Source organism: Triticum urartu, chromosome 3 (genome assembly GCF_003073215.2).
Source record: "Triticum urartu cultivar G1812 chromosome 3, Tu2.1, whole genome shotgun sequence".
Classification (NCBI taxonomy): domain Eukaryota; kingdom Viridiplantae; phylum Streptophyta; class Magnoliopsida; order Poales; family Poaceae; genus Triticum; species Triticum urartu.
In genome coordinates, this window is record NC_053024.1 from 503,826,737 (window position 1) to 503,843,933 (window position 17,197).

General features: G+C 43.4%; 1 protein-coding gene across 1 annotated transcript; it reads right to left on the reverse strand.

The window, feature by feature from the left end:
• Positions 1-4,355: 4,355 nt before the first annotated feature.
• LOC125544622 (coiled-coil domain-containing protein 25-like) lies at positions 4,356-7,908 on the reverse strand. The gene is made up of 6 exons (XM_048708363.1): positions 7,567-7,908; positions 6,768-6,895; positions 6,227-6,330; positions 5,617-5,704; positions 5,437-5,498; positions 4,356-5,053 (listed from the first exon to the last, which is right to left on the reverse strand). Exons 1-6 carry the CDS (start codon positions 7,677-7,679, stop codon positions 4,901-4,903), a joined length of 648 nt encoding a protein of 215 aa, XP_048564320.1. The 5' UTR covers positions 7,680-7,908; the 3' UTR covers positions 4,356-4,900.
• Positions 7,909-17,197: the final 9,289 nt, after the last annotated feature.

Sequence of the window (17,197 nt, forward strand, 5' to 3'; positions counted from 1 at the left end):
CTAGCGTCAGACCACAAGATTTTGGCATTCCTCCCTCTTTGTCGCCTCACTCACCTTGATGTGAATGAATATGGTCCTTATTTTGGTCGTTTGGACGTGTGCGGTCCTCTCCCCAGCCATTGATGCCCTGCCCTTGTTGCTAGGCTGATCTCTCTTTTGTGGATCTTCCCCACCTGGTTTCTCAATATGCGAGTCTGTTTGGTAATGAGACATCTATGTGGTCGTGCTCTCCTTGCTTCAGTCCTATGCCAGTTATGATGTTGTGGTCGTCCTGACACCCTTTCTTAAGCAACTGTGACTTTGGGCTATTGGCAGATGCCATCCTAGAGAGGCTTGTGCTTATGCTATAGTGGTCATCCCTCCCAGTTGATGCAGGTCCTTTGATGTATGGTTGTGCTTTCTTACATGTGTGTTGTCCATACTTGTTCTTGCTTGGGTTGCTAGTCTTTTGCCTAAGTCGCTTGATTGGTGCTTGTGTACACAATCCTTAGACCGTTCATCCTTTATTAGGTTGTGTTGTGCTCTCATGTTGTGCCATCTTTGGCATTGTGTTGGTGCTGCCATCTTTAGTGTTGCTATCTCCTTTCTATATCAATGAATACATGCGACTCCCACAAATGATTTGAGAAAAAAGATAATATCAAGTGAAACTTGTGCAAGGGTTGTTTGATTACACATCTCTTGCCCTCCCCTAAAGATGAACTCCATACACTACCTCCTAAATTTAACCTCACAATGTTTAAGTGGCTTGGGGGTGGGAACTAGTCCTTGCCATAATCTTAACTCCCGATAAAACTTTCATTGATCTCACTTTCCTTTCGCATACATAAACCCCATTTCGACTGTATTTGCACACAATGCCAATTCTGACCTTGATGTCTCTATTGCACACATTTCAAATATATTTATTACTTTTAAAGTTCAAATTCAAACCCAACATAGAGTTCAAATAAAATAAATAATAAGCATGATAAAGGCATGATGATGCATGCTGAGTATTGCCTATGAAGTTCCCCCAAGTGTTTCACAAGATCATCCCAGAGTTTGATCAGGACATCCCTACTAGTTACACCCACATCCACAGATGCTTGAGCTCCACAAATAGAAGGGCGAATTACTAGAGCTCGCACATGCAACTTAAATATAAGATTATAAGGTACCTTTTGTTTCTAGAACTTTCTCTAATACTCATGAGATTATGATGTTACTCATTTTTCTTCCATGGTCACTTTTATTACCTCATATTGTAGCATTAAGAGGATACAAAGCATAATGTGCATACATCTGGCTTCACTTGACTAGGATGAACACAACCAAGAACCAACACTAACACACACAAGAATAGATAAAGGTGACGACCAAAGCAAAGTTAAACTAGATCGATACCATGCACAACTCGATTTACACAAGGTGTGTGGAGGGCATGTTCGTGGACTATGTTTCCAACCCTGCGAGGCTAAAAACATTTGTCGCCACCTCGTCCAATCGTGTACGCACTACCATAAGCAATGACGATGCATCGGTCCTTATAGAGTAGATCATGAACGGAGTGAGTGCATACGATGGATTTTTACCATAAAAAACTATGTCATTTCTACATAGCCAAAACAATCATAACAATGTTCTCCTACTCTTACAACTACACTAACTTGCATGGTATACCATCATGCCAGTGACCGTACATATTGGAAACACTGCGTGGTGGTTATAAGTTGTCTAACAGAAGTATGTTTGTATTGTTAAGAAATGAAGGACCTAACATGAATTTTATTTATTATTTATAACGGTTTTTAAGGGGAGGTAATCATGGCTAGCTACACTAATATCATAGGACAATTATCTCATTCTCAATGCATTATTCTAATTCTCAGACTTTTTTCAACTTCATGAACTTTATACAAATGTGCAAACTTTTTTAAACTCATGAAGATTTTACTTTTTTTTTTCAAAATCACGAACATTTTTTAGTTTAAAAAGTCGATAGCTGGTTTTTTCTTGCACAACACAACAACACGAGAAAAAGAAAAAAAGGCTAGCAACAAAAACAAATCAAGCTGAACAAACACACATGTGGGCGGTCTAGCAAGCTTATTGGGCCAGCCCATGCGCACGAGCACCTGTTGCGCTACGAGATCTAACAGACGCTATAAGCTCTCGCATTTTCTATACAACGCCTTCTGTGCCCGTTACTTCTATTTCACACACACCCCTCTGTCCTCTCGATCTAAATGGTCCGGCCCAAACATACCACAGGAAGCTCACCTCTCCCGGTTGCGAGAAGCTTCTAGAAGCTTCCCAGTTGTTTCTTTTATTATTTCATTTTTGTTTTTGCTAGACCGGTCTTTGTTTGGTTCCTCTTTCTTTTTCTGTTTATTTTCTTTAATATTTTTCCTTTTTATTAAATTTATTTCTCTTTCTTTATTTTTATTTTGTTTATTTTAAATGCATGAACTTTGTCAAGTTTGATGAGTTTTTTTCAAAATCAATGAAGTATTTTTTAAAATTTGATGAACCTTTTTTGAAAGTCGATGAACTTTTTGCAAATTCAATGTTTTTTTTCAAAATCGATAACTTTTTATAAACATTGTTATACTTTTTAAAAAAATTTAAAAAATCAGTGAACATTTTTAGTTCATATTTTTTGTTATTTTTCGTAATTTGTCGAAAGTCAATGGTTGTCCAGTCAACTAGTCTTTTTTGTGTCAACTAGTCAACTATGACTGAGCAAACGCGATCGAGCGACCAGGGAAACCAGTCGAGTGTTTGCCTTCTTCTTGGTCCAACCTATCAGAGGGGAGCGTGAGCGGTAGGGAACTATTCAGACGTTTGTAAGGCGCCAAACAGCCCCCCTTTAAGCTATGTGCAGGTCTCATGAGCAGCTTTGTCTATTATGTGAGACACAAGCTTCAGCAGCACTAGTAATGGGCATGTCCAAGTAGTAGCTCCTTGCAGGTTAGTTCATTTTTCTTCTCATTTTTTATTTGTCCCTTTTTTCGTTTTGTTCATATTTAAAAAAATACTGAATACATATATAAAACTTATATTGACTTTAAATTTAAAAACTGTGAATTTGAAAATCATTAACACAGTGTAAATTAATTTTTGGCATAGTTTTAAAAAAATGTTGATACATTCAGAAAAATATTTGTGATATTTAAAAAATATTATCATGTTTCTAAAAAATCCACGTGTCATTTATAAATAAATACTATATAATGTAAAGAGATGCTTATGTAATTCAAAAAGAATGTTTTGAACCATTCAAAATATATGTGCTGCATTTCAGAAAATGCCACACATTTCAAAATATGTTCATAACATTACAAAATTTGTGTAGCGTAATTTTGTCAGCTCATTCAAAAATTGGAAGAACGTGTATTAAAAAATGTTCAAAAACATGTACTTGAAAAATGTTAAATGTGTATAAAATAATGCTTCATATGTGTACGAAAATGCACAACGTGTATAAAACTATATATATTAAAACATATATTTAATAAAATTTATCATGTATTTACAAAAATATGAATCTTTTATAAAATAATGTCCCTGATGTATACTAAAAATGTGCAATGTACTAGCAGCGTGCCCATGTGTTGCTACGAAACTAAATTATAAGGTGTAAGGCCACGACTTAAGAGCATAATTTTGAGTTAGAGTCACATTTTTGCATTTTTTTATTTGTGCATTCTTCAAGTGTAAAAGTAGTAGTGTATTTGTTAATTTGTTTTAAATCCACATGTGAGTTAAAGTGCATTTATTTATTGATGTCTCTTGGAAGATTGATAGTCCCACATGTGGGTAAGGGTGCATTTTTTTATTGATGAAGGGTGTTGGTCCCACACCACCAACTCCAACCTTTATAAGTAGGAAAGTTATGAAAAAAGTAGGGATGTGTTGAAAAAAGTAAAAAAAGAAAAAGAAAGGAAGAAAGCCAAAACCTAAAAACAAAACTGTTGAAAATTGACACAAAAAACCATTGAAAACAAACACCGGAAATCAAGTAAAAATAAAAATAAAATAAAAACCCAAAACCGAAAAAGCAATGAAAACCAACACAGAAAAGGCATAGAAAAGAAATACTCCCTCTGTCCGAAAAAGCATTTTGTCCCTCAAATAGATGTATCTAGCACTTGATACATCCATTTGAGGAACAAGGTTGAGACAAGCTTTTTCGGACGGAGAGAGTAGCTCCTAAAACCCGCTCCCGCAGGAGCCCAGATTGGGCCACCAACTTCCACATTTCCTTTTGGAACACCATTTCCTCTCTGTTTACTGTGTTGCCGAACACGTTTGTCGAACGACAATGACGGCCTCATATCGATTGGATGCACAAGCTACTAGGATTTGAAGGATTGAAATCCTTAGAAAATTTCCCTACGTTGGTTGTTTGATTCATAGAATTGGATTACATAGGAAATTTTCTATGAAATCTTTTGTACTACATTTCATAAAAAATCTAACATCCACTTCAATCTCTCTTTACAATTTCTTTGTTTTTTCTAAGGCATCAAACACTAGCTAATCCTATAAGATTTAAGAGGATATATGCCGCTCCATTCCTATACTTTTTCTATTCCTGTATTTTTAGAATCCTGCGAATCGAAAAGGCCCTAAGCATACCAGATCTGGATCAGTTTTGTTTAGGCGCCGCAATGCCCGCCCTTTGTCGTCATCAGAATTTTGGGAATTTACAGTTTATTTCTGCGCTAGCTGCTTTCTCATTTCTGTCCAAATCAAGGACCTCATATATGTACACCTGCACCGTCAGTAACATCGAGGATCGATCGATCATCGCCCGCCTCGTCGAGACCATGCTCGCACACGCATGCAAGATGCGCGCATCGGCATATATACACATGGACATGGATGATACACTACACACGCATGAGGCTAGCTGCTAGACGAACTCGTCCTCCATTTCCTGTATGGACTTGCCGGCGGAGGCGATCTGGCGGTTGGAGGTCATCTTCTCGGCGACCATGAGGCCCTTGTAGCTCCGTATCTCGGCCTGCCGCTCCTTCACCACCCTCTCCATCTCCTCCCTGCGCTTCTGCGCACGCCACAAGAGAAAAAAGTTAGCCGGTTGTCACCATGACAGGCTTTGATTTAGGTTGCTCGTAATGAAAGTATCATAGGTAGTATCATGCATGCCAACTAAACAATTTTGATTTAGTGGCATAGAATTAAATGAAGAAAGAGAGGCTTGAGTATCATATCATGATACCATATCATATTAAATGATGTGCTACTTTGTGTCATGTATGGCAATAAATGTAGTCCTCTATGATACCAACATATGATACTATGCATTAGGGATGTAGTATCATAGACTAGTATCATATGCACGATACTAGTATATGATACTTTCCATTACAACCAGCCTTAGCTAGAAAGGTCGAGCTGGCATGCATGATGCAAGCATGCGTTGCGTGCCTTGTCTTTCAGCTGCATCTTCCGCTCGGCCTTCTCCGCTGCATTTGATGCATCTTTCTCGGCTACACACACACAAATTTGCAAATTAGCGAATGAAATCCCAGTTGCACGTGCATGCATGCATGGTGTACTACACGTGCACACGAAATGGAGATCTCTAGCTTGTGTATGCGTATGTACCTTTGAGGTCTGGTCGGCGCTCGACCCTGGTCTTATTCAACCTGTTGAGGATCTCATTGACACGCTTCTCCACTGTCAAGACGTGTACCTGTTGGCGGACAGTAGATTGTATATGAACATTTGTTTGTCGCAAAGACATGAATCAACTTATGATTAGCCAACACTCGCAAAATAAATAAATTATGATTAGCCAAGGGCCAACGCAAGAAATGAAGCATGCTAGAGTCAGTTAGCATCTGCGACGGTTGGGACCGCCGGCAGCTAAGCAGCTACAGGTATGCGCAAGACAAGACAGATTTCTTTCAACTGGTCATGAATTGGCAGCTTTCGTTATAATGGTTATTTTCTCATCGAATGTTCGCAATTATTGCGCAAGATAATCTAGTTAATTTTTAAAGGTTTCTTATCCAATTATTGTTCGTGCTACTCGAAATGCTTCTATAACTTGATACCACTGCATACATGCTTTAACAACTGAGCCTAATTGAAACGCTACAACCGATCAAGCATATGTCTATATACATATTTTTTTTCTTAAATTTGTTAAATAACTGCCAATGGAGGCGTTAGTAGTACTACTAGCAAACGGGTAGAAGTGGTAATTGATTACCATCCGATGGTTGTGGAAGCCAACTTGGCCGACATCCATGGACGTCGCCTTCTTGAGGTTAGACCATGGCGTGTAGACCACCTCCACATTGTTCATCTTGTTTCCTGCACGATAAACACATGCATGCATGAATGATTTAGCCAGCACCCATTATCGGCCCAACTTGTCACGTTCTGACGATCACAATCACTCGCACATACAGTATAGGCCAGTTATCGACCCAAGGCAGATAATGCAAAGGGGCCCATGCATGGCATGCATAGAGAGGCCGGCAATAATGCACCAGAAAAAGTTGCTGTAATGGGCACAGAAAGAGATAGCAATGTGCATGCTGCAGCTTTGCGCTAGACACGGCCGGTCACAGTCACAGCACGAGCTAATTTCTGAGGTCCGTGCTCAGATGGCAAACATAGTTGAACATATCAATGTTTTGTGGGGTAGCATATTTCTGAGGGAACTTTTTGGTAGCAAGAAAATCTTGCTAGCTAACACAATCTTCAGTAGCAGTATAAACAATGCAATGAGTTTCTTTCATGTATACCTTGAATGGAATGCGCTTTTACGAGCTGCGCACAATCCTCCAGGAGGCCTTCGCTGATGGTGTCTATGGACTCGCCTTTCTTGAGCCTCAGGTAGACGTGCGCCGAGGACACCTTGTCCACATGGAACCTGCAGCGCAGATGGTGCGCCAGCGTGCATGCAGCAACCCTGATTAATAATTATCCCGTACAATCATCGTTGCTTTGCTTAATAAACGGGCTAGCTAGGTTGTACTACAGCACGATATCCACTGAGCTCGAGGGTTGCTTATTTTTCAGCAATATAATAAACCAGTAAAATAAGTAGTCCAGTTTGCAGCGCGAGCCGAGGGCGAGGTCCTCTAGACGATAGATGTATACAGGGTGTTTTGGCCCTAGCTACGCTCGTGTTGTGTGATGCAGATGGCAGACTGGGGGACGATAGTCACGCACGCGGCATGTTTCGAGCAGCTCGGGTCGTATCTACTCTACGCAGTTTGGTAGTTGGAGTGTCCTCGCCAGCCTCGTCATGGCCTCGTCACGAGTCAATCCGCGCGCTCCCTCTGCTTCTCTGTCTTCTCTCTCGTTCTGGCCGGCTGGCCGGCCGGTCTGTCTCTCTCTCTCCGTAATGAGTTTAAATGTACTCGTACTAAACTGTTCATGATTAACTAGGGTAAACTATTCAAGATTAACTAGGGATTAACTATTATACTCCACGTGCATATTTATATACGGAGGAACTACCATGAGTATATCCATCGATCGACACAGAGAGAGAGAGAGAGGCGAAGCTAGAGACTAGAGTTTGGCAAATGCTCGTACCAGACGTCCTCGGGGAGGCCGTACTTGATGAGCTCCTCGTTCTCGTTCTTGTCGGCGCCCATGTAGATGGTGTAGTCGCCGGCGTCCGGCCGCGCCTTGAAGTAGAACACCATTGCCAGTACTGATTCTCTTCTCTCTCTCTCTCTCTCTCTCTCTCTCTGTGTGTGTGTGTCTTCCTCCTGGAAGTTCAGCTCAGCAACCGTATATCCAGGCGACCGTGCGTAGGGTAGTTTTACCGCAGATTAAGAAGAGGCAGAGGCCGAGAAAGAAGAGGCAACAGACGCAGGCGGGGGCGAAGGGAGGGAAGGAGGGAGACGGCAGAGCGACGAACCAGGCAATGAAGCAGCATGGGCGGGTATAAAAAGGCGACGGCCGGGGCTAAAATCTCAAAGGTCTTCTCTTCTTTACTCCAAGGCGGTTGGGTTGGGTCGCCACGTGGAGACACGATGGATTCGATTAAACAAATGCGACCGGGGAGCGGGGCCTTATCCTCGCAGCTTTTGCTCCTCCCACTCTGCCCCTCTTTAATTAGCATAATAATAATTGGTTAAACCTCTTTTTTCCTTAACCAATGAGAGGAGTCAGGCTAGGGGGAATTTTTTTTTAACATCAGGTCAGACACAAGCACTCATACACACGCGCATACACTCATCTCTATGAACGCACACTCACACATCCTATCTTTATGAGCATCTTCGAAAGACTGAGCCGGCATATCATTTTTAAATTTACAAAGCCACCGTAGGCATTTTATCGTCGACGGGAACATCTCTTCCCACTGAATCCGCATCGTCAAAAATCCTGTAATAAATTCAGGAATAAATGCGAGCATCAAGATTTAAACTGTGATAAACTGGGGATACCATGGTTCCCTTAACCATTCAATCACAGATTGGTTTGCTCAAGGGGGGAACTTGGCAAGGTGGTAGTAATCTAACAAATCCCTCGCTGATTTCTTTCGTTTTCTTTGCCATGAATCTACCTCTGATCTGTGCCTGACCTGGCAGCAGTCGCAGTGGATATACTCCTCCTACCGGAGCCCCCCACTTAAAATACGATCTGAACGCAGCTCCCTATTGGTGGCGTTGTAAAAGCGCCGTATCTTTGGCGAGAACGACGTCTGTTTCGATCGATTCCGGCCGAACCAAGAAACGGGCCGCTTTCCTTCTCAACGCTCCCTTGTTGGTTCGTTCGGTGCGTCGGCGTACCGGGGACCGGGCGCGGCATGGCCAGCGGGGATGGGGTGCTCTTCGGATGCGTGGATGCGGCCGAAAGATTTTCCAGCGTGGATGGTCGAAAGCAAGGACCGGACTTCCAACCGAGGCAGATCCAATGGAGTGTGTGCCTGCCTCCGCCCACGTTATTCTTGTTCTTTCTGGATTTTTTTTACGACTCCGTGTTGAAAATATTAGCACTTTCTCAACTATTTTAATCCACGAGTAAACAGTAAACATGGTAAATACGATATGCATCTTATACCAATACCTAAACATGTGAGCACGTATATTACATAGAACCGAAACATCTATGAACAACATATATACAGTCAGCACATGAACGAGCAAATAAGGGATGAACGAGTCATACCCTCCGGTTGGCTAAGCCAACGTGGCGGCGACAGCAGCAGCCTCGGCATCGGCCGAGGCCTTCTTCTTGACAGCAGTGTTGTCAGCCATGGAGTCGATGCAGAGGAAGTAGTGGAAGCAGAGGCGGACGGAGACGGGGATGGATCGGGAGCGGTTGCGTCGAGGCGCTCCTCAAAAACCTTATTGTCGTTCTCCCGGGCAGGATCTCGAATGGGTTCCGAAGGCACTTACTCTCCCGACCAACCGTGCACCCGGTCGTCGGGATGGGATCGTCGGAAGCAGCACATTGAGAGGAACAGTAGATAACGGCTAGGGTTGTGCAAGAGGGAGTGAGTGAAGTGAGTTAGGGTTCACTCCACTGACCAGTGCCTTCTTATATAGGCCGTCGGGTAGATGGTCCTGGGCTCAGGCCCATGACCGAGTCCGCGAACATCCCACGGTCCAACGTCAACCCGCGGCGCGCGCGTGTCCTGAGGAGGCGAGGCGTGGCGTGGCGAGGCGAGGGGGCGGCGGAGGAGGAGGAGCGTGTGTGTACAACTCCTATTCCCAAGCTCCCAATAACAAGTGGTGGAGCAGCCCTTATAAAGAGGTCTCACTCTTCTTACTGTAGCAGTATGGTACTAAACTTCCCACACTTCCCACCACTTGCCGTGCATAACATGGGGCTTAGAGATTAACCAGGGATTATTGTCTTATATGGGCCTAAACCCATCCATAATCCAACAATCCCCCACGAGATCTCGAAGCATATACGTTTGTCAATTGTTACAAACAATGTTTGATATATCAGAATTGTAAGTGGGGACTATTAAGTTGAACTTCCACCTAGAGCAATAGGATTAGAGTTCTTCACAACTGAACAATGGACTATGCCTTGAATTGTCAGTTTGGCATGTAGAAGTCTCGCCTATTGTCAGCTGATACATGGCTGCCGAAGGCTAAACCCCACGGATGGAGCTTATTAGTCATACCATGTACCTTCTCATGAGCTTCCTAAAGATTACGCAATCTCATAGACTTTGACCAGCAGTCGGGCTCACATAGGTGTGTTTCTCCAAAGAATGCTCTCTAGGTAAGCATCTTACTTACACAAGCTTTGGAACACATTAACACAAAAGTTGGCCTGCCTTACAGAATTCAGAGTATTATTGCATCTCCAACGGAGTGGTTAATTAAGGATATTCTCCTGACTTGACCGCTGGATTGTTTTCCAAGGTCCTGATTCACGGGATCTCCGATCACATAGGTTGGGTTACCCCATGGCAACTTACGTGGGTCTCATGCCCATCTTCCTCGATGCATTTTTTATCATAGTACGTGACAGCCCTTTCGTAAAAGGGTCTGCCAGATTTTTAGCAGTCTGGATATAATCCAACGCTACAACTTCGGAGTTTCTTGATTTTCTGACAGATTTTAATCTTCTTCTTATGTGCTTTGTGCATTTCATGTTATCCTTTGAACTCTTAGCCTTGGCAATCACCATTTGATTGTCACAGTTCATAAGGACACTCGGGACTGGTTTATCAACCACTGGCAAATCCATCAAAAGCTCTTGAAGCCATTCTGCTTCGACGCATGATGTGTCTAATGCTGTGAGTTCTACTTCCATAGTCGATCTCGTTAAGATCGCCTGCTTGCAAGACTTCCAAGAAACAGCACCTCCACCAAGTGTGAACATATATCCACTTATGGCTTTCATCTCATCAACATCAGATATCAAATTCGAATCACTATACCCCTCAAGCACCGTCAGGTACCCAGAATAGTGAATTCCATAGCTCACAGTACCTTGCAAATAACGCATGACTCGTTCAACGGCATGCAAGTGCACATCTCCCGGATTGGAAACAAACCGGCTCAGTTTGCACACAACAAATGAGATGTTAGGACGAGTAGCACAAACTAGGTACATCAGTGAACCAACCACTTGAGAATATCTCAATTGATCTACAACCGTGCCTTCAAACATTCGAATCCGCACGCTAGGATCATATGGTGTTGCAGAAGGTTTGCAGTCTGAATATCCAAAATGACTCAAAATCTTCTCAACATAGTGGGATTGCAAAAGTGTAATTTCACCCTTAGTGTCTCTAAGTAGCATTATGTTCAAGATAACATCAGCCACACCCAGGTCTTTCATCTCAAAGTTATGAGATAAAAAGGCCTTACCTCCTCAATTACTTTGAGGTGGGTTCCAAATATCGGTATGTCATCGACATACATACACGGTATAACTCCTTCTCCCCCACCATAGCGATAGTATACACATTTGTCAGCTTCGTTAACAACAAATCCAACAGATGTCAAAGTTGTATTAAACTTCTCATGCCATTGTTTAGGCGCTTGTTTCAGGCCATACAAAGATTTCACTAGCTTGCACACCTTTCTTTCCTGACCATTTACTATAGAGCCATCTAGTTATTGCATGTAAATTTCCTCGTCTAGCTCTCCGTTAAGGAAAGTTGTCTTAATGTCCATCTGATGAACGAGAAGACCATGCAAGGCAGCCAAAGCGAGTAACACTTGAATGGTTGTCAGTCTAGCCACATGTGAGTAAGTATTGAAGAAATCCACTTCTTTCTTTTGGGTATAACTCTTGGCCACAAGCCTAGCCTTGTACTTCTCAACAGTACCATCAGGCCTAAGCTTCTTCTTGAACACCCACTTACATCCCAGTGGTTGGCAACCATAAGGACGATCAGTGAGCTCCCATGTTCCGTGAGCCATGATGAAATCCATCTCGCTACGGACCGCATCCTTCCAGTAGTCAGCATCCGGAGATGCATAAGCTTCTGAAATGGAACTGGGAGTGTCATCATCCACCAGGTACACGAGGAAATCATCACCAAAAGACTTTTCAGTCCTTTGTCTCTCGCTCCTAATAGGAGCTTCCTCGTCATCCTCAGTGGAACTTTCATCACTTTTGTGTTCATAATATTCCATCGGAATGGCAGGTTCAGGAGTCTCATCAGATTTCAGTTTAGAAGTGATTTGCATATCTCTCATGGGGAAAATATCCTCAAAGAATGTAGCATCCTTAGACTATAATTGTACCGACCTTCTGGTCAGGTACCTCAGATTTCACTACTAGAAATCTATAGCCAACGCTATTCTTAGCGTAGCCCAAATTAACGCAGTCCATGGTCTTTGGTCCAAGCTTGCACTTTTGAGGGATCGGCGCATTGACTTTCGCCAAACAGCCCCAAGTGCGTAAGTAAGAGAGTGTAGTTCTTTTCTTTTCCCATTGCTCATAGGGAGTAGTCTCATTGTCTTTTGCAGGACTTTATTCAGGACATGACATCATGTCAATATAGCCTCCCCACACCATGCCTTGGATAAACCCGATGTATCTAACATGGCGTTAGCCAAATTTGTTAGAGTACAATTTTTCCATTCGGCAACCCCATTTGACTGGGGTGAGTAGGGAGGCGTCCTCTCATGAATGATACCATGTTCCGCACAGAATAAATTGAACTCACTAGAAAAGTACTCTCCACCACGATCAGACCGGGCTCGTTTTATTTTCTTCTCAAGTTGGTTCTCAACTTCAGCCTTATAGATTTTAAAGTGGTGTAGAGCCTCGTCCTTTGTATTTAACAAATACACATAACAGAATCTAGTGGAATCATCAATCAAAGTCATGAAGTATTTCTTTCCACCTTTAGTCAACACACCATTCATCTCACGGAGATCTGAATGTATGAGATCTAGTGGTGCCAGGTGTCTCTCCTTCGCAGGCTTGTGAGGCTTACGAGGTTGCTTTGCTTGCACACACGCATGGCACTTAGAGCTTTTGGCTAAGGAGAAACTCGGGATTAGATTCATCTTAGCTAGCCGCATCATACAACTGAAATTTATGTGAGAAAAGACGTGAATGCCAAACCTCACATTCATTCACATTAGAATGAATTTGGTTCACGACTTTATTATAGAAATCCTCTAGGGAAAGGCGGAACAAGCTACCATAATCATATCCTTTTCCAAGAAGTAGTCCATACCGAGATATGACTGCTTTGTTAGACTCAAACACTAACCTAAACCCTTCTTTGCATAGAAGGGAGCCACTAACGAGATTCGTCTTGATAGAGGGGACATGCTGCACATTCTTCAGTTGCACGATCTTTCTCGAAGTAAACTTCAGATCTACCGTGCCAACACCATGAACAGAAGCATGCAAGTCATTCCCCATCCGGATGGAACAATCTCGTGCGATCTGGTAAGAAGTAAACAAAGACACGTCAGCAAACACATGAATATTGGCCCCAATGTCAACTCACCAATCGGTGGACTGACAAACTGAAAGTACGGTAAACAGATCACCATACCCAGATGCCCCATCATTATTGCTCAGAGTGACATTGACAGACTTGGTGTCCTGTTCTGACTTCTCGTACTTGTTTGGGCACTTGTTTGTCCAGTGTTCCTCTGAACCACAAGTAAAGCAACCATCTCTCTTTTTGTCTTTCTTCTTACCCTTCTTGTTAAAGGTAATATTCTGCTGGACAGAGTTCTTTCTCTTGAACTTCTGGGAATTCTTCTACACCACATTGGCGCTAGAAGAACCCTCTACACCTTTCACGTGTGAGTCATTTGCTCTTGAGTTCTGCTCAACACTTAGATGACCAATGACATGCTCAACAGAGAATTCACGTCTCAAGTGCTCGAGAGAAGTAGCAAAGTTCCTCCATCCAGGAGGGAGTTTTGCAATAATGCAACCCGCGACAAACTTGTCCGATAACTCACACTTCAGGAGCTCCAGCTCCTTAGCGATGCATTGTATCTCATGGGCCTCATCCAATACATAACGGTTATCAACCATTTTGTAATCATGGAACCACTCCATAGCATACAACTCGGTTCCAGCATCGGTTGCGCCGAACTTAGCTTCGAGCGCATCCCAAAAATTCTTGGCAACACGCATATGGAGATACGCGTCGACTAGCTTGTCTCCGATCATAGTAAGAACGACTCCCACAAAGATGGTGGTTGCCTCCCTAAACACATCTCCTGTTCAGGAGCAATCATTATGGTGGGAGACACACCACCAACCCAAAACATGTTCATAGCCGTGAGCCACAAGGTAGTCCTCGTCTGCCAATGCTTAAAATGCGTCCCGGTAAACTTTTCCGGTTTCAGCGTAGTGGTGAAGCCATGAGTCGAAAAGTGCCTAAAATAAGGTTTTTGGATTGTTGGAAATATTAGCACTTTCTCGACTAATCTAATCCACGAGTAAACAGTAAACATCGAAAATACGATATGCATCTCATACCGATACCTAAGGATGTGAGCATGCACATTACATAGAACTGAAACATCTATGAACAACATATATACGGCCATCACATGAACGAGCAAATAGGGGATGAACGTGTCATACCCTCCGGTTGGCCAGGCCAACGTGACGGCAGCGACAGCAGCCTCGGCATGGGTCAAGGCCGTCTTCTTGGCAGCAGCGTCGTTAGCCATGGAGTCAATGCAGGGGAAGTAGTGGAAGCAGAGGCGGACGGAGACGGGGACAGACTGGGAGTAGTCGTGCCAAGACGCTCCCCAAAAACTTCATTGTCGTTCTCCTGGGCAGGATCTTGAACGACAGGGTTCCGGAGGCACCTGCTCTCTCGACCAACTGTGCATGCGGTCGCCGGGATGGGATCGCCGGAAGCAGCATAGTGAGATGAACAGTAGATGACAACTAGGTTTGTGCGAGAGGTAATGAGTGAACTGATTAGAGTTCACTCCACTGACCAGTGCCTTCTTATACAGGTCGTCAGGTAGATGGGCCTAGGCTCAGGCCCATGGCCGAGTCCGTGAACAGCCCACGGTCCAACGTCACTGACAGTGGCACTTTCGTAAGTGACTCATTAATTAATTCGAGATTAAGTCACCATTTCTAACCGGAAAAAATAATCTTTGGCTCGGTTCATTCCTGCAACCCGCGGCGCGTGCGTGTTGTGACGAGGCGAGGCGGGCGGCGGCGGAGGAGGAGCGCGCATGTACGTCTCCTATTCCCAAGCTCCCAATAACAAGTGGTGGAGCAGCCCTTATAAAGAGGTCTCATTCTTCTTACCGTAGTAGTATGGTACTAAACTTCCCACACTTCCCACCACTTTCCGTGCATACACATGGGCCTTAGGGATTAACCAGGGATTATTTTCTTATATGGGCCTAAGCCCATCCATAATCCAACACTCCGCTCTCCAGGATTTATTCATTCATACTCCCTCTGTCAGAAAAAGTTGTCACTCAAATGGATGAATCTAACACTAACTTGGTGCTAGATACATCCATTTGAGAGATAAATTTGGGACAAGTTTTTTCAGATGGAGGGAGTATATGCGTGCAAAGGGCACGTCAAAAAGCCAGGGGCCACATCAGTAAAGTTTACAAACGACTGTACATTATGAGCTTCTTTAGCACAATAAAGAGCTACACAATTAACATTTCTGCTAGCATAACAAAGCTATAACACTTGCATACTACTATGAACTAGCTCTACAATCTCCTTGAGAATATGGATGCCCATAGGCCTTCTTGTGTTTTGTTGTTCCCACAACGAGCTGAATATCTTGGCTATCTGTCGAGTGGCTGAGCTTGAAATAAATGGTTGGGCAGTCTGGGCATGCCTAGCTATACTCCCTCCGGTACGCTTTTCTCTGCGTCTAAGCAGCAACACACATACCAAGGAGGACCTCGTTGGTTCATTTTTGGACACTTTTGCCACTGCGCATGCAGAGAGAGAGAGAGAGGTGAAGTATTTTAACCGATGCATGCAACGGATTGGATATCTCCTCTTTTCTTGCCACAACACAGCATGGGCCCCTTTGCATAGCGTCCTTGGTTGGCTGAGTCAAGCTGCAGCCGCCAAAATGATGCACGCTTATGCTAATTACCAGGGGGTGCAGCGGGGCACAGTTGGAAAGTAATGCTAAAAAGAGGGAATATGCAGACTATTCAGGGAAAAATGGAAAAAAAAAACTTAGACACAAAGAAAAAAGGACCGGAGGGAGTACTAAATTACTCTTGGGTTGGCCTTTCACTTCCCTGGGCTTGGTGCATAGTACGAGATTGCTCCTGGGTTGGGCAGGCCATGGCATAGTTTTGCCCTAACATAGCTTTGCCATTGTATCTTTCTCCACCAGGAACCGCAAATACCCTTGCCCCTCACTATCCGTACACCATGATGACATGCAAGAGGTCCAAGGCTGAGTGGATTAACAATGCCCACATATGGCACACACCTGTCCGATAAGAAAGCACCCGAGTGGTCGCACACCATTACTCAAATTCCACCCTTTGAGTGCTCTAGATCCACCGCTTCGTCCACACTTATCTTTGTCCACTCTGTGTCTGGCACCTCCCATCTGGGTGCCGCTGGCTACACCTTCACATTCAGCTTGGGAGGGATCTCCAGCGCCCTCACTATCTCGGCGATGACTTGCATAGAGTGGTGTGGCTGGTACGTGTCCTCACCATGCGTGAATTTGTTATTGCTGCTCCAAACAGCCCAACACACCGTTATGCATATTGTCATTATATCCTTCTCCACCATTCTTGTGTCAAGGAGATCCATAGTCCAAGTGTTTGAGTGGAGCTTCGGCTTCTTAAACTTGCTTCCGCCTCATCCCAAAACAACCTTGCATGATCACATGTATACAAAATGTGGTATAAAGTTTCCTCTCAAGGAAATATGCCCTAGAGGCAATAATAAAGTTGTTATTTATATTTCCTTATATCATGATAAATGTTTATTATTCATGCTAGAATTGTATTAACCGGAAACTTAGTACATGTGTGAATACATAGACAAACATAGCGTCACTAGTATGCCTCTACTTGACTAGCTCGTTAATCAAAGATGGTTAAGTTTCCTAACCATAGACATGAGTTGTCATTTGATGAACGGGATAACATCATTAGAGAATGATGTGATTGACTTGACCCATCCATTAGCTTATCACTATGATCGTTTAGTTTATTGCTATTGCTTTCTCCATGACTTATACATGTTCCTATGACTATGAGATTATGCAACTCCCGAATAGCAGAGG

Excerpts from the sequence above, each read along its gene's own strand:
- LOC125544622 (XM_048708363.1), bottom strand. The coding sequence starts at position 7,679 with ATGGTGTTCTACTTCAAGGCGCGGCCGGACGCCGGCGACTACACCATC. Across the intron at positions 6,331-6,767 it reads AAAAGCGCATTCCATTCAAG|GAAACAAGATGAACAATGTG; the intron begins GTATACATGAAA and ends TTTATCGTGCAG. Across the intron at positions 5,499-5,616 it reads GCGCCGACCAGACCTCAAAG|CCGAGAAAGATGCATCAAAT; the intron begins GTACATACGCAT and ends GTGTGTGTGTAG.